Consider the following 18,864-nt stretch of genomic DNA (forward strand, 5'->3'; position numbering starts at 1 on the left):
TAATAAATTTGCTGCTGCGATCAGGTCTGAATTAGGCCCTACTATGTACACAGTAAACTCTGCTGCAAGAAAGCTTTGCGAACACTTTAAATATTCTATTATAATTATAAGGGAGGACAAAGTGCAAGGTTTTGTCTCTGCTTTTTAACAGTCAATGTCTTTCAATGCCAATGAGCATAGTCTTTAGTATTCTGTTCTTTTTATTTGTAACTGTTTATAGTAACTGGTCTTCTACTACACGAATGGCAGCTAAGGTGAGCATGTCTAAAAAGAGCATACCCAGCTCTAAAGACATTTTTCAGTATCAGTAATTCCGGTAATGACAGCACATGGTGTAATGAGGTGATCTTGAAAACCTGCACTATTAAATGTCTTTGAGAACTGGTAAAGGAAAATAAACCTATAATGAGTGAAGTCATTCCCAGGTGACTGAAGACTGAGGTCCCTCTGCTATAATGATATTGTCACCTTCTCTCCGCCAGTCTCTCCATTCTGCCAGACATAACCCATGACCATATGACTAAGGATCACCCGGGCCAGGCGCTTCTGTCTGTGCCCGCTCAGGTTCTGTACATCCAGCTCTGGCATCTAGAGAGAGAAGTGGATTCCACAATTTAATGTATGAAGATAATGGTTATACACATATGACCGGCACAGCTTGGTGCATACTGAAAACACGTTACCATGCTGACAATAAATAGATTTTCTAGTCACCATATCACACATATATCATGCCCGGTAAAATGTAATATATGATTTGTAATAATAGGATTTTGGTACTTACCGGATAAATCCTTTTCTTTGAATCCACATGGGACACTGGAGTACTCTTGGGATATGGGCCCTCATTCCGAGTTGATCGCAGCAGTTCATCGCATCGCAAAACGGCGAAAATCCGCCAACTGCGCATGCGCGACAGCTAGACTGCGTGTGCGCAAAGGGAGCGATACTACGCTTGAGCAAAATTACTAACTGAAAACCTGCTCGTTCTACACCACCGAAAACGGGGAGTGACGGAGGCGTGACAGAGGCACGGCTTCGCTATCTAACAAACTGGCGTGAAAGTGGGCGGCTAGTGTGGGAGTATGCAACCAGCAGTAGGCGTGTTTTGAGCAGAAATGCGTATACGATGGTAAATGTACACAACAAATGTTCGCTATCCTGTCGCAGCCGAGAAGTAAGTCTGCAGTTACTCTGCACTTGCGAAGTACTGTGACTAGTGTGTCTGCCCTAATTAGCAATTATTATGCCAATGAATTCACCTGTTGTCCAATTACTGAGCAAACACTGCTCAGCCAAAATACTACAAACAGCAATTGTCTGGACACATAACATTTTTATTGTTAGCACCTACACATCTGACATGCTCCCAAATAATCTTTTTTTTTTTTTTTTTCAAAATAAACATTGATGTTAAATGCATGTTGTAATTATTTAATAGTAGCAAATGCAATCACGTGTGAACAAACCAACTTATAAACTACATCAGCTAAATCTTATTGACATAGACATATTCCTTAGTACATACCAAATAACATGAACCACATAATGCAGGCTACACTTAATGTTACTTAATAAAATGTATTTAATTTTTTTTGGGAATATGTGTCCATATCTAATATTAGGTAATGTTGCCCCTAGTAACCCCAGGTCCTATTTTTACATTTTTAATTATATGCCCAGTTAAGTGTTGTGCAAGGCATACCTGTTTAAATTTTTAATATGCAATGTTTGTCTAAATATTCTGATTGTAACCCTTGTTCCACAAATGTCTATATGCCATGCATCTGTTTACATTACAAATGACACAACATATGATCCTAAATGACGAAAACTTTGTGACTTTGTGCAGCTGATTGTTATTGATAAATGTGGTGAGTACACAGATTGTAACAATTACTTTTCTATAAGTGTGTGTGTATGTGAGTGTGAGTGTGATTGTGAGTGTGTGATTTTGAGTGTGTCTGTGTGTGTATGTGAGTGTGTGAGTGTAATTGTGAGTGTATGTATTGTGTTTCTTGTTCTTCCGCAGCTGCAAATTTCCGCTATTGCGAACTGTACCAACTGTCCTTCACAGCAATGCACACATCAATAAAGTTTATTAGATGACACCATAAATTTACAACCAATCACATGCCACCACACACTATAAATATAAGCCCATATATGGAAAACGCCATTGGCACCATGTGCGCAGCTGCATTTAGCCACCGTGAGCTGCGCGTGTTGGTCGCGGTGATGGACCGCCGCGTAGGCCACGCAGGCCCCTTTATCCCCAATAGGATAAAGCGCGAGGCCTACGCGGAGGCCTGCCGCAAACTCCGCAGCCGCACCCGGACCACACGCTCCATTATCCAACTGGAAAGGTGCTGGAGCGACCTCCGCCGTCGCACACCTTACCTGTTGGCGGAGCTCCACCAACAAATCCGCACTAGACGTAGGCGCAGTAAGTTTCATATTACATTAAATAACACTGAGATTATTAGCAGAAACTTGTAATGCAAAACTTGCATATTTTCACTAAATTATATAGTGTGAAAATTGGCACACTGACAATGAACTATTGTAGAACAAACATGACACAGTGTGTGTGGTTAGGGCAAGCAGTACTGACTGTGTAGCAAAGTGCTTCTGAAAAAGTGAATGTTGTTGTACTGAGTTGCTACACAGGCTGTCAACTGAACCCAATAACTTGCTCTGTGGGGTAAATTTACTAAGGTGGGAGCTTTTTAGAACTGGTGATGTTGCCTATAGCAACCAATCAGATTAAATCTATTATCTTCTAGAAGCAGCCTAATAAATGTTACGTAGAATCTGATTGGTTGCTATGGGCAACATCACCAGTTTTTAGAAGAAGAAAAAATTAACAATTTTACCCCTGTGTCTTTAACATGGGACAGAACAGTGTAATAGAAAAATACTGTTGTTATAATTTTTAAAGCCACAACCTAAATATTACCTATGTCATTCTAGGGCGAGCACAACGGCAAGCTGCTGCAGGAAATCTGGACCAATCCCCTTCTCAGCCCCCCTCCCCTTCTGTCGCCCAATCCCCCTCTCCTTCCCAATCCCCTTCTCAGCCCCCCTTCCCCTCTCTCGCCCAATCCCCCTCTCCTTCCCAATACCCTTCTCAGCCCCCCTCCCCTTCTGTCGCCCAATTCCCCTCTCCTTCCCGATTCCCTTCTCAGCCCCCCTCCCCTTCTGTCGCCCAATCCCCCTCTCCTTCCCAATCCCCTTCTCAGCCCCCCTCCCCTTCTGTCGCCCAATCCCCCTCTCCTTCCCAATCCCCTTCTCAGCCCCCCTACCCCTCTCTCGCCCAATCCCCCTCTCCTTCCCAATCCCCTTCTCAGCCCCCCACCCCTTCTGTCGCCCAATCCCCCTCTCCTTCCCAATCCCCTTCTCAGCCCCCCTCTCTCGCCCAATCCCCCTCTCCTTCCCAATCCCCTTCTCAGCCCCCCTCCCCTTCTGTCGCCCAATCCCCCTCTCCTTCCCAATCCCCTTCTCAGCCCCCCCCTCTCTTTACCAATACCCCTCTCTGTCCCCCTCCCCCTCTCTTTACCAATACCCCTCTCTGTCCCCCTCCCCCTCTGTAGGCCAAACCACCCTCTCTGCCCCCCTCCCCCTCTCAATCAGACCCACCCTCTGTAAACAGCTCCCCATTCCATCCTCCTTCCCCAATCCCTCCTCCTTCCCCAACCCCTCCTCCTTCCCCCATCCACCCTCCTTCCCCCATCCAGCCTCCTTCCCCACCCAGTGAATGGGCAGCAGAAGCCCCTGAGGATGTTGAGGGTGCTGCGCATGTGGCTGATGAGAGTAAGTTTTAACACATTTAAAATGTATTTGTTACCTACTTAAACTTCAAAATCAAATACATGCAGTGTTGTACTGTGGCCAATCTTGGCCCAAGGAAAAATGTTTGTGTTCTTCATCATGGTATGGATGTTGCATTTACATTTGTGTGAGTATCATTAGATGTACAGTGTCTATGTCTGCAATGTTTAGGGTGTCCACTCTAGGTCGACACTCATTAGGTCGACAGGGTTGCCAGGACAACAGGGTTTATATGTGCTAGGTTGTCAGTGAAACAGTTAGACCTGAGTGGAGTTTAGTATGTTGTTGTTCTTTTACACTTGTGCCTGGGTATTCCTAATATTTGCACATTCAACTCGCATGCTTCACTTTGTTAGCCAGGCTAAGGACACAATGATTTGTGTTGTGAAAGTTACAGTCAAAAAATGATTATTTTACTTAAAAAAAAAATGTTTCACCTTATGTAGTAAGGCAGGCTTTCACGGAGTGTGGGCATGCTAGGATATGTTGTCCTTCTGAAGATGTTGATATGCAGTGTGATGATGCAGGGCAAACACCAAAAAAGACAAGTCTGCTTCACTCCAGATGTGAATGAATCCCAGCATGGGGTTACATTTACTAAGATGGGAGTATTATTCAAGATGGGATGTTGCCCATAGCAACCAATCAGATTCAACTTCTCATTTATTTAGCACCTTCTAGAAGATATGTGGAATCTGATTGGTTGCTATGGGCAACGTCCCATCTTAAATAGAACTTCCATCTTAGTAAATGTACATCATGGTGTGGTACACTTTTTAAAATTGAAAGTTATCAATAACAAACATTGCTGAGCATGCTTGTGTGTTGGTATGCTACTGTTTTAACATTCAAACATCCATGATGTAGTCCCTTTGCCTTTAAAGTGTGCTTTGTGGCTTGCTTGTGTAATAGGTAATGTGAGTAAGTTTTTTATTTTTATTTTTGCTCTTCTTTTTAGATGGTGCAGTTGGAGATCCCACAAGCCTGCCTGGCATTCTTGCAAGTCTAAAGGCTAATTTGCAGGCCATGCTAGCCGATGTTGATTGGATGAAAACATTTTTTAATTTGTTAATTTTTAAATTGGAAAATATTTGTTATTGGTTCTAAAAAAAAGCACAAAAAAAAATATGTACAAAAATAAAAAATTGTTTATTACAGTTAAGCGGTTGTTGTGTTTTTTAATGCAATAAAGGAACAGCATATTGCCTAGCAGAAATTGGTTACCTTACAAAAAACACACATCAAACTTACGAATATTAATTTTATTATTTACAAACAAACAAACAAACAAACAAATTATGTCAGTTAGTAGCTTATTGTTTAGAAAAACATGTAAACACATATATTCACACACTGCACCTCCACACAAAAATATGCTATTTAACACTAGGCCAGTTTACACATCTATTTTACTTATTTATAAACAAACATGGTAATGGCCAATTATGCCTACAAAGTGTTCTGTAGGTATTCTTTGAAGACTTAATTGGTCATGACCACAATCATTCATTACACTAATTAGATTCATAATTGAGGAAGGCTTGTTGAGTTTGAATTGAAAGGTGTAATATAACTTGAAAAAAAACCCATTGCTGTGCGTTTTTCAGCAAAAGCGAGTGCAATTTTAAGAGGAATGTGTAAATCTACGAGAAGTTAGGATTTTTACGATGAGGTTTGTGAAATTGCGATGGGTTCGCATTAGTGCAATGTCATTTGGCATACGCCTACTTTGTGTAATACTGCGTACGAAATAGCAAAAACACGTTGGGGGCGGTTATTTGCTATTGTGCAACGTGTTCGCAAAGTTGCGAATATGTTGTGCGAATGAAAAAAATAGCGAACAACTCGGAATCACACCCATGGATGGGACATTAGCAGGGATAGGCACATTTAAATATTTAAATTAGTAACCCTCCACTCCCACCACACTCCCAAGATACCTCAGTGTTTTTTTACTGAGCCGAACTGGAGCGAAAGAGAGGATGAACAATGGAGAATTACATATAACATTATACCATAACGGACAACTAGAAAGTTGACACGACAATAGATAACAATTACCTTAACAATTTAACAAGTCAGTGAGAATGTGTTACCATAAGATTTACTGAACTTACCACAAGCCAGGCGAACTGCTCTGGGTGGGCATCCAGTGACCCCTGTAGATTAAAAGAAAAGGATTTATCTGTTAAGTACCAAAATCCTATTTTCTTTTTCATCCACTAGGGGTCACTGGAGTACTCTTGGGATGGATGTACCAAAGTTTCCCCCTTGGGCGGGAGAGCTGGTTGGCACATGTAACACTAGACAGCCAAAGCTAGATGCTGATGCCACAAACGTGTGCACTGATGACCATGTAGCTGCATGGTAAAGTTGTGTCGTAGAAGCTCCATGACCTGCTGCCCATGATGTTCCCACAGAACGCGTGGAATGTGCTGAAACGGATGCAGGCGGTTGTAGACTAGCATGAAAGTAAGCTTGACGAATGGTCAGCTTAATCCATCTAGCCAAGGTCTGTTTGTGTTAGGATACGAGTATCTGGAACTCTGGAGACTGGAGACTAGAAAGTTCCAGAAACTCACGCGTGGAGTTGCGACTGGGAATGAGCAATCGCAGCTAACCCTACTCTACTCCTGACTCCGTTACTCCTCCCAGTGGTCGGATGGTGCCTGCAGAGCTAGTCTTCTGCCTTTAGCAGCCACGTTTGAATGGGCGAATTAGGTCCGCCCAGACTCCGATGCTCCCAGGTCTTATTAGGTACCAAGGCACCAACCAAGAAGAATACAAACTGTGGGTGCAACAATGCCCTGAGATGTTTTAAGCAACCACACAGTATATTTGTGTACAACAATGCACAGGATGTAATAACTCATGATGCAATGAGTTCCTTAATATCTAGGCAGAGCAAAGCGAAGTCTAAACACAAGAACACTTAGCTGCAAGAGACACCTGGATTCCAGGCGAGGCTAGACAGAGCAAGACAAGGCAGGAACAACCAAAGCTGTCTGATACTTCTTCCAGGCAAGGTCTCACATGAATAATCAGGAACTCAGGTAATAAGGGAAATGCGCTTCCAACTCTGGCAGGACAGAACACACAGGATTCAGGCTGGACCGGGAATTCCAAACCATGCAGTGGCACCAACTGTAGAAGTTCAAGGTAACATTCCATAGGACAGGGACCAGGTACAAGTACATACAGGAGCTAGAATATATCACCGGCTCCAGGTGCAGGGCAGGCTGGGTAATAAAGGAAGCCAATCAGGATGGCTGGAAGCTAGGCACAGGGTAATAGCCTAATAAACTGACAGGTGAGACAGCACAGGCCACATACAAGAGACAGACTGCAGTTACACAGGCTCACCACATAATGACCTAATAATCTGACATGGGAGGCTGCACAGGCCACACACATAGGAAACAGGCTGCAGTTACACATACTCACCAAAGGCGGCCCACAACAGTACTCTAAACAAGTGCATGAGAAAACCTGGCATGCAAACAGAAATATAACATAAAAAACATGAACAGAATGCAAAACAGAAGTGAGCCACTGCTGGGGCTCATGACAGTACTTCCCCCTTGAGGGTGGACTCCGGACACCCCATAAAAGTCAAGGGGAACTGAAACAACAGAAATATAACATAAAATACATAAACAGAATGCAAACAGGAATGAGCCACCGCAGCGGCTCATAACAGTTTGGAAGCTGGCCAACCTATCTTGACTTCATCGTAGAGAACAAACAATGTATACGTTTTATGTACTGTTGATGTTCGGGCTACATAAACGCAAAGTGCGCGTACCACAACCAAAGTAGCTGGAGTTCCTGAACCTTCTGAAAAAAACAGGAACTACAATTGATTGATTGATGTGAAAAGAAGATACTACCTTTGATAGAAAAGCGGGATTCTTCCGAAGTTCCGCTCTGTCATCATGAAACACCAGATACGGTGGTTTGCATGACAACGCACCTAACTCTGAAACACGCCTTGCTGAAGCTAAGGCTAATAGAAAAACTGTTTTCCAAGTTAGAAACTTAACATCCACTTGTTGTAAGGGTTCAAAAATTGAAGACTGCAAAAAATCTAAAACTAGATTCAAGTCCCATGGAGCTGTAGGTGGTATAAATTGAGGTTGAACGCTAAGGACACCTTGCAGGAAAGTGTGAACTGTTGGCAAAAGAGCCAAACACCTTTGAAAGAAAATTGACAAGGCAGAGACCTGCACCTTTAGTGTAGCTAAATGTAGTCCTCCATCTAACCCCGCCTGTAAAAATATCAAAAGACGGGATAACTTGAAAGAAGATGTCGGAAATTTCCGAGCTTCACACCAACCTATATAAGCTCGCCAAATCCTGTGATAATGAGCTGCTGTAACTGGCTTCCTAGCACATAACATGGGTGGTATAACAAACTCTGAAATGCCCTCTCGCCTTAAGAGAGCGGTTTCAACAGCCACCCCGTCAAACGCAGCCGCACTAAATAAGGGTAAAAGAACGGACCCTGTTGTAGTAGGTCTGGACATAGCAGAAGGGCCATGGATCATCTGCGAGTAGACCGTTGAGATCTGAGAACCAGGCTCTCCGAGGCCAATGAGGTGCCACTAGTATGACGGTCGTGGATTCTCTTTTGATCCGCTTTAGCAACCGAGGAAGCAGCGGAAATGTTGGAAATAGATACACAAGGCTGTACAGCCACGCTATTGTGAGAGCATCCACTGCCACTGCCTTTGGATCTCTTGTTCTGGACACATACTGGGGTGTTTGATGATTTTGGCGAGATGCCATTAGATCCACCTGTGGGTAACCCCACCGCTGGACCAACATTTGGAACACTTCTGGATTTAAAGCCCATTCTCCTGGATGAAAATCCTGATGGCTGAGATATCTGCCTCCCAGTTGTCCACTCCTGGAATGAACACTGCCGACAATATCACTTGGTGATTCTCGGCCCAATTAAGGATTCAAGCAACTTCTCACATGGCCATGCGACTTAGAGTCCCTCCTTGTTTGTTGATGTATGTGACGGTCGTTGCGTTGTCTCACTGAACCTGAACAGTCTAAGACTGTTGCATGTGAACTGCCTGTCGCAGTGCGTTGTAAATTGCCCTGAGTTCCAGGACATTTATTGACAGTAATCTTTCTCGGTCTGACCACAGACCCTGAAGCTGACAATGTAGGACCACTGCTCCCCAACCTCTGGGACGTGCGTCCATCATCAGAACTATCCAATTCCAGAACCTGCGAACTCCGAACCTTTTTCCAACGGTGAGATTGTGTATGTGGAGCCACCAGAGTAGTGACACTCTGGCCCTTGGAGACAACCGCACCATCTGATGAATTTGTAGATGAGAGCAAGACCACTGTGCTAGAAGATCTAGCAAAAAAGGACGTGATTGAAATCTTTCGAACTGGAGTGCTTCGAAAAACGCCACGATCTTTCCTAATAGTGCAATGCACAAATGCACCAAGACTGTCCGTGGTTTGAGCACTAACTGTACCAGATAACGAATACTGTGTGCTTTCTGTTCTGGCAGGTAAATTTGTTGATCCACCGTATCCAGAATCATTGCTAAAAATTGATTTCTTTGAGACGGGACCAGGCTCGATCTTTTTAAAGCTGACAATCCAATCATGCTGAAGTAGTACATTGTACGTCAGTAAGGCATTTTGAAGGAGTATTTTTTGAGATGGAGCCTTGATGAGAAGGTCGTATATGTAAAGAACAATTATCACTCCCAGGGGTCTGCGATGAGCTATCATCACAGTCATCACCTTTGCGCTGATGAGAGGCCAAATGGTAGTGCCTGAAATTTATAATGGTTTTGTTGCACTGCAAACCTTAAGTACGCCTGATGCGGTGGCCAAATTGGAATGCGTAAGTACGCATCCTTGAGATCCAGCAAATTCATGAATTCCTGTGGTTCAAAACCTGCAATCACTGACCACAGGGATTCCATCTTGAATCTGTAGTAAGTGACATAGTGATTGAGCCCCTTTAGGTTCAATATCAGTCTGACCGAGCCGTCCGGCTTTGGTACTACAAAAAGATTGGAATAAAACCCTTGACCTTGTTGGTGTACTGGTACCTGAACCAAAACTGCTGAACCTATGAGAGACTGAATACCGGTCTGCAGAACTGCCCTCTTGTCTGCTGACACAGGCAGACCTGTCTTGAAAAACCGCATCGGTGGTAGACAATCGAACTCTATTTTGTAACCTTTGTACACTAAATTGCGGATCCGCCCATCTGTGGATTTCTGAAACCACGCCAAGTGAAACGTTCAATGGCGTACTCCCACAACTGAAGATCTTAGATGGGCTGGAAGCCCGTCATGCCACTGGTTTGTCAGCGGCATTTGTGTCCTGATGACGGTTAGTGGTTTGTTGAAAACCACGTCCTCTATCATGTCTACTCTGTATGGTTGTTCCTCTAGCACGGCCTCAAAAGGACTGAGGTCTAAAAGATTTAACGCTGGTCCAGCATATTTCCTTTTAGGAACTACTGCGGGCAATTGCAGGAAAACAGATTTTCCCTCCAGTAGCCTGAGAAATCCATTTGTCCAATTCAGGACCAAATAACATATCGCCAGTGTAAGGAAACGCTTCTATCCCTTGCTTTGACTCTACCTCGGCCTGCCAAGATCGCAGCCAAAGCGCCCATCAGGCTGCAACTAGTGATGCTGAAAGCCGAGAACTAACCTGGCCGATGTCCATAGAAGTCGTACCTAAATACTCAGGCAATTCACAAATGTGATTAGCAGGGACGGATCTAGACCTTGCGGAGCCCCGGGCAAAAAATAGGGGCATGGCTTCATGGAGAAGGGGTGTGGTCAGTTATGCCCCCTGTAGCTGTGCCCACAGTAGTATTGCCCCCAGTACTGTGTCCCCTGTAGAGCTGTGCCCCCAGTAGTATTGCCCCCTGTAGAATTATGCCACCAGTAGTATTGCCCCCAGTACTGTGCCCCCTAGTTGCGCCATTTACAAAAAACAAATTATTACCTCTAGCATCTATGTGCCGCTCCCACAATGCAGTGTGGTGCACGATGACTTCACAGCGCACCGCATTGCACCGGGCATCTAAACAGCACCGGGTGGCACCAGTAGCAGATCTTGCCATGGCGGCTGAGCCCTCCGGACAGTGGCGGCGCAAAAATCCTGCTTGCCCGTAGCAAGATCCGCTACTGGTGATCAGCAAGAAGTATAAGCTGGTCTAAGGAAAGATCCTGTTGTAGGCATAACTTGAGCTGTGTTTCCCATGCAACTACAGCCTTGTTAACCCAAACTCCAACTAAAGCAGGTCTAAGCAACACCCCTACTGCTGTATACATTGACTTTAGCATAGCTTCTAGCTAACGCTCTGACGGGCCTTTAAGCGTTGTTGCAGTTGGGAATGGAATGGTTAACGTCTATGAAAGTTTTGAAACTGTGGAATCTACTGGTGGTGGATTTTCCCATTTAGTTGTCATAGAATCTGGGAACAGGTAGTTAGACAGAAACCGCCTAGGCAAAAAAAAACCGTTTATCTGGATTTTTCCATGCTTCCGTGAATTGCTTATCAAGAGAATCTGAATAAGGAAAACACACAGTTTCCCTGTTTTTTTTAGCAAATAAAACCTAATCATTTAATAGAGATTCCTCAGTCTCAGTAAAATTTAGCACCTGGCGTACTGCCCTGATGAGATTATTAATGGCCGGGCTATCAATAACCTCACTATCTGACTCCTGGCCCAATTCACCTTCCTCTTGTTCCTCCTGAGATATAAGGTCTGGCATTGAATCGTCAGAATGCAACACCGCTGAAACCGATAAAGTAGGAGACAAACAATTAATACTTTTAGGAATTGAGCTATACCTGGACTTTTTTAAACTCTGCAAAGTCCTTGACATATCCTGAGCCATCTCTGGCAGCTCAGACGGTATTAACCTAGAATCAGACCTATACCGCCTAACGATAATTTCGTGCTGCAGCCAACTCTGACTTTAGCTCAGTCATCACACCTGCCATCATCGCCCAAGGAGGATCAGGGTAGAGGCCCGTAGTTGGACCCATATTTGCAAGACACACTGTGCAAGTGGAAGTTTCATCAGGTAACACTGTCACAGACATCGCAGACAAGCTGCTTTATTATTTTGCATTAGCTTTACTCATTATGCACACTGACAGGTAAACAGTGAAATATACATTATGGTAAGAACTTACCATTGATAACGGTATTTCTCCTAAGTCCACAGGTTCCACAGGATAACAATGGGATATGATGGAGCGACAGTGGATTTGCAACAATCAGTCAAAGCTTTCCGGCTTCCCAGCATGCAACGGGCCCGTCCATATATTCCCGCCCTCTGGCTCAGGCAAATCAGTTGTATTCCAAAGCTCAAGGCAGGAGCATTATGTAGAACCCTAATCAGGTGAGAAGAACCCACATGCACACCCTTCCGTACAAGAAGGAAGAGGTTAGTGAGTTAAAAGGATCCTCAAATCAGGTGCCTCAGGGAAGGATCCCTGTGGAACCTGTGGACTTAGGAGAAATACCGTTATTAATGGTAAGTTATTACCATAACTTATATATTTCTCCGGCAGGGTCCACAGGTTAGCCATAGGATAACAATGGGATTTCCCAAAGCAGTTTAGTGGTGGGGACGCGCCTGATGCATAGGAGAATCCTTCGCCCGAGTTCAGCATTGTGAGAGGCAAAGGTATTCAAGGCATAATGTCTATTGAATGTGTAAACGGCAGACCATATGGTTGCCTTACAACCCTGTTCTGTTTAGGCACCACATTGTGCTGCCCAAAAAGTACCTACCTTATGGGTAGAATGAACATAGACATTAGCCAGAATAGGGAGATCAGCTTAGAGAATATGCTTATGAAATCATCCTCTGAAGCTATCTTGCCAGCATCTGCTTACCAGCCTCCCATCCTCTCTTGTAAAATCCATAGTGAATGAAGAGGGAATCGCTTTCCTGATGGCACTGGTATATCACACGTAGATCCCTTATGCACGGATCACGTCTACTGATGCATCTCCTGCAGCGAGGCCCGGAACCTGAAAACCGGGATAATATTTTCCTCGTTAAGGTGGAACTTAGTCATTACCTTGGAAGAAGAAGTTTAACTTGGACTGCTAGTGCTCTCAGAGTGTGAAAGAATCCTGCAGCAGTCTGTAAGGCTGTGATACTCAGTGTCTGCAAAGCCTGCCGTGTGCTCCTCTCTTCACACAGTGAGTAACCATGGATAAACTAGCTCCTCCAACCGGCATGCTGATGTCTGGTAACTTGTCTGAAAACTGGAAAAGATTTCAGCAAAGGTTTAATATATACCTTGCTGCATGTGGAGCTGATACAGAGGCTGACAAAACTAAGGCATCCATTTTCCTCCATGTGATAGGAGAGGATGTGCTGGACATTTATAATAGTTTTCAGTTTGCTGAGGGGCAGAATATGGTGCTATCTTCTATAATGCAAAAGTTTGAAGATTACTTTGTGCCAAGGAAAAATGTGACATATGAAAGATATAAGTTTTTCACATGTGATCAGAAGTCTGGAGATGGATTTGATCAGTATGTTACAGAGCTGCAATCACTCAGTAAAACCTGTGAGTTTGGTGATTTAAAGGATTCACTGATTAGAGATTGTATTGTCTGTGGAATACCTGATAATGGACTCGGAGAGAGATTGCTGAGAGAGCAAGACCTAACACTAGAAAAGGCAGTGACTATGTGCAGATCTGCAGAAATAACTAGATTTCAAGCCAGAAAGTTACACAAGGAAGCTGATGTAGTGCAGAAAACAGAGCCAAGCAAACCTCCATCCTCAAGAATGAAGCAGTCTAAGCCACAGTCTAATAAGGAAATGTGTAGTAGATGTGGAAATGCTCACAATCCTAAAATGTGCCCTGCTTATGGTAAAACCTGCATTAAATGTGGTAGACCTAATCACTTTGCCAAATGCTGTAAAATTAAAAGTCAAACAACCAAAGTGCATGCTGTTAAACAAACAGATGAATTCTTTGTGGATTGCATTGAACTTTGCAGTGCAGATAAGAAAGAATGGATTGTCCCTTTAACTGTGAACGAGATTGTCATTCCCTTTAAGCTTGATACTGGCGCGCAGGTGAATTTAATATTGTTTCAAGACTATAAGACTTTTAGAGTAAAACCTAAAATTCATCCAGCCAAAGTGAAAGTTACAGGGTACACTGGGGAGGAAATTCCTGTGAAACGTACATGCTTAGTGACACTGAAATATAAGGGACAACAGTTTAAAACATCTCTACTGATTGTGGATAAAAATGTGCAACTGATTCTAGGATTAAGTTCCTGTGAGAAACTAAGCTTGCTAAAGAAAGTTTTTATGGTGACATCACAAGTAGAAGATGACTGCAAATCGATGTTTACAGAATACAGAGACTTGTTTGAAGGTCTAGGTTGTTTGCCTGGAGAGCATAAAATAAATAGAGACACGCAAGTTTCTTCAGTGATACACCCCTGTAGAAAAGTGCCGTTTGCGCTGAGAGAAAAACTGAAACAAGAGTTAAATTGTATGGAAGCCTTGGGTGTGATACAGAAAGTTGATGAGCCTACTGAATGGGTAAGCTCCTTAGTAATTGTTGAAAAGAAAAATGGACAACTCAGAATATGTCTAGACCCCAGAGATTTAAACAAAGCTATTAAACGAGAACATTTCAAACTACCAACCAGAGATGAAATCATGTCGCAATTTGCGGGAGCAAAATGGTTCAGTAAATTGGACGCATCTTCAGGATTCTGGCAAATGAAGCTAGATGAGGCCAGCTCAAAGCTTTGTACATTTAATACACCAGAAGGTCGATACAGATTTCTTCGACTACCATATGGAATATTGTCTGCTCCAGAAGCATATCACAAAAAGATACACATGATTTTTGAACATATTCCAGGTGTTGAAACAATGATGGATGACATTATTGTCTGGGGATCTACAAAGGAAGAACATGATTCTAGATTGAGACAAGTAATGGAACTTGTCAAGAAAGTGAATCTAAAGCTAAACAAGGACAAATGTGAATTTGGCGTGAATACACTTACCTTTTTGGGCGACGTGGTCTCGGATCAAGGTGTAAAACCAGACCCAAGGAAAATATCAGCCATAGTGAACATGGAACATCCTAACAACAAAGACGACGTCAGAAGATTCTTAGGAATGATTACTTACTTAGGGAAGTTTATTTCTCAACTCTCTGAACGAACAGCCTCTCTTAGATGGTTGTTGGACAAAGATAACGAGTGGATGTGGTCACATGAACAAGAAGAAAGTTGGCAAAACTTGAAACAGATCATTACAGAGCAACCAGTGCTAAAATTCTTTGATCCTGCGAAATGAATAAGAATTTCAGCAGATGCTTCGCCATTTGGCCTAGGCTCAGTGCTGTTACAAGAACATGAGGATACATGGCAACCAGTAATCTATGCATCAAGAGCACTGACGAGTGCTGAAACAAGGTATGCTCAGATAGAAAAAGAACTTCTAGCGATCACATATGCATGTGAGCGATTTCATCAGTTTCTGTATGGTCGAACATTTACAGTGGAAACTGACCACAAGCCATTGGTAGCTATCATGACTAAATCATTACATGACTTTCCCATGAGAATTCAACGAATGCTTATCAGACTACAGAAATATGATGTACACTTGCTGTAATGTCCCGGCAAATACATGTACATTGCTGATACACTTTCTCGTGCTGTGGACAAAAGTGAAGGTTCCAAAAGTCTGATGGATGAAGAGATAGAAGCCTGTGTTAATTTGATCGTAGCTTCTCTACAAGTGTCTCTTGCAAGACAAGAACAGATTAGGAAAGAAACTGAGACAGATGACACAATGAAAGTGTTGAAAGATATCATTCTGAAAGGTTGGCTAGCAGAAAAACATGCGTGCCCGCTGTCTATCCATGATTATTGGATGTACCGCAGTGACCTTACAGTTGTCGATGGTATTATTTACAAAGGCAATAGGTTTGTCATACCTGCACGACTAAGAAAAACTATGCTGTGCAAGATACATGAAGGCCACTTAGGAGAAGAAAAATGTAAACGGAGAGCGCGTGAAGTTATGTATTGGCCAAGAATGAACCAAGACATAGCACAGACTTCAGCTACATGTGAATTATGTCTTACGTATAGACCGAAACAACAAGTCGAGCCACTGAGTCCTCACGCAGTGCCAGAGAGACCGTACCAGAAAGTTGGCGCAGACGTGTTTGATTGTAATAAGAAAATGTACATTCTTGTGACTGATTATTACTCTAACTACCTTGAGGTGAAGACACTACATACAATTACTAGTAAAGCCATAATCAATTGCATGAAGTCAATCTTTGCAAGGCATGGTGTTCCTATGGAAGTGTTCACTGACAATGGTCCTCAGTTTTCCAGTGCTGAATTTAGACAGTTTGCTGATGAGTGGGAATTTGTCCATACTACGTCAAGTCCCCACTATCCACGCTCAAATGGGTTGGTGGAAAGTTCAGTAAAAACTGTAAAGAGTCTCATGAAAAAATCTCAAGAAGGTAAAGAAGATTTCTACAAAAGTCTTTTAATCTACATAGAAACATAGAAACATAGAATTTGTCGGCAGATAAGAACCACTTGGCCCATCTAGTCTGCCCTTTTTTTTTTTTTATATTATTTTTATCTCTAACCTTATTTGATCCTTATTTCTTTGTAAGGATATCCTTATGTCTATCCCATGCATGTTTAAATTGCTCTACTGTCTTAGTCTCTACCACCTCTGATGGGAGGCTATTCCGCTTGTCCACTACCCTTTCTGTGAAATAATTTTTCCGCAAATTTCCCCTGAACCTCCCCCCCTCCAGTCTCAGTGCATGTCCTCGTGTCCTATTGCTTCTCTTCATTTGGAGAATGTTTCCCTCCTGGACTTTGTTAAAACCCTTGATATATTTGAAAGTTTCTATCATGTCCCCCCTTTCCCTTCTCTGCTCCAAACTATACATATTGAGATTTCTTAGTCTTTCCAGAATGGACTTTCTCCTGCACAAATGCTGATGGGAAGGAGGATTAGAGCAAATCTCCCGATACATGATGAACTGCTTAATACACATAACTCAGCGTTGGTCAGACTGAGTAAGGAACGTCAACAGGCGAAACAGAAACTGTTCCATGACAAGCGAACAAAAAGCTTACCTGATCTAAAATCGGGTGACCAAGTCCGTCTCAGAGATCACGAGAAAGGTATTTGGGTGCAGAAAGGTATACTGCAAGCACAAGTAGCACCAAGATCTTATACTATACGTACAGAGCACGGAATGGAAGTAAGAAAAAAATCGGGTGGATTTAAGATCTCAACCTAACCATAATGAAGACAACATGACTGAAGAATACCCTTCATCTGACATGTATGATGATCCTGATAATGGTGAACAAACCACGATTCTAGAAAGGTCCAACATGGCCGATGAAACACAGACTGTGTATGAAAGACCCAAAAGGGAAATACGCAGACCTGAGAGACTCATTGAAACGTGTTAGATGATGTTCTTAATATGATGTTGCTAATTGTTGCATTGAAGCATACAGGGCTTATCTTTAAAGAAAAGAGGATGTGATGTTAGTGTATTAGAATGCTTAATATTTGTAGACACTCCCTTACTAATATGTGTAAGCCTGAATCTTCAGTGATGGTCCCTGGGACCAGGGGGATGCTGGGAAGTGGGTGGTCCAGTGTGCAATGTGTATGGAGTTGGTGATGGAATAAACAGCACAGCAGTGAGCTCACATGTCTCTGTGTCCTTATGACTGGATTTACAAACATATGAACAAAACACAACCCTAGTTCTGAGAACTGGTTTATGTGGATAAAGATCAGAAATGGGGAACAATATGACCATGGCATGCCCCTAAGTCTGATATTCCTCTAGCTGACACCTTAGTCAGTAGAAAACACATTTATAATCCATTTTAACCAATGGTTCAAATTGGGCAACTTTAAGGGGTTTAAGGACTAACACCAGTACCATGGCACTGTAGGAATAACCAGAGGCTGAATGCGCCACATAACCTGGAAAAAGGTACGCACATCCTGTAAGTTATTTAGTTTTGGACCCTACAGTCAATACCGACCCTTGCTTTTCCAAGGGAAACACCTTCAAAATGTTATCCATTCGTGCCCGAAAATAAGCTAAGACCCCAGAACTCTGAAAGATCTAAGATCCAACCTCACTGCAAGCCTGGACATAGGCTTGCCATATTTGGTGATAAAGGAGAGCTAAGGAAGGGTTCCTTGTTCTGACCTTTTGTTTAAATCACCTGCTACAAACATCTTGTTACCTTCAGGATAAATGTATCAAGTCCATGCCATCACGGATCGTAGATCCAGCTGTCTGAGATAAACAGGACCCTGCGTCAGTAGTTCTGGACCTTGGGAGAACAGAAATGGAGTATCCATTGCCATTCTCTGCTGGTTTTCCTGTTTAGCTTTCTCACCACCCTGGTAATAGGGTGACTGGAGAAACATCAAAACCAGAAGAAAGTCTCATCTCACCGATAAGACATCCACAAAGATCACTCTGGGATCCATTGTTTTTGACGCCTGTGTGAGCATTTTGTTGTTCCGACAAAAACTCCATAAGATATATCTCTGACAAACACCTGTAGTTTCACCGAAATCCGGAATCCTCCGGGTGTAGAGCCCATTCATTTTCCTGAATGGTGTGTCAACTTGGGAAGGTCCGCTTCCCCCTTTAGGATTCACGGAATGAAAATAGCGGACCCGGTTGAACGATGAAGCTCTGCCCATCTTAGTATGTGCTTTACCTTTTTCATCGCTTTTGTCAAAGTCAAAAATATTACATAGAGAGAACATACAAACCACACACACATTTAAGTCGCTATACTTGCAAATATGCGCAGCGAGCACAGCAATATATGGAAACACACGCATTTGCTCGGACATGCTACGGAGATGGATTCGGCGCTTGTTTCATACAGTACATGGTTATAATAATGTCAAGCACCAGACATCATGGAGATT

General features: G+C 43.0%; 1 protein-coding gene across 1 annotated transcript in view; it reads right to left on the reverse strand.

Annotated features, from left to right (window-relative positions):
• IDO2 (indoleamine 2,3-dioxygenase 2) overlaps positions 1–18,864 on the reverse strand; it is an 89,630-nt gene that overhangs the window by 45,310 nt on the left and 25,456 nt on the right. Inside the window, exon 3 of the mRNA XM_063931881.1 lies at positions 469–588. Within this exon, the coding sequence (XP_063787951.1) occupies positions 469–588 (120 nt within the window). The remainder of the gene's footprint in view (positions 1–468; positions 589–18,864) is intronic.

Source organism: Pseudophryne corroboree, chromosome 6 (genome assembly GCF_028390025.1).
Source record: "Pseudophryne corroboree isolate aPseCor3 chromosome 6, aPseCor3.hap2, whole genome shotgun sequence".
In the NCBI taxonomy this organism is placed as follows: Eukaryota; Metazoa; Chordata; class Amphibia; order Anura; family Myobatrachidae; genus Pseudophryne; species Pseudophryne corroboree.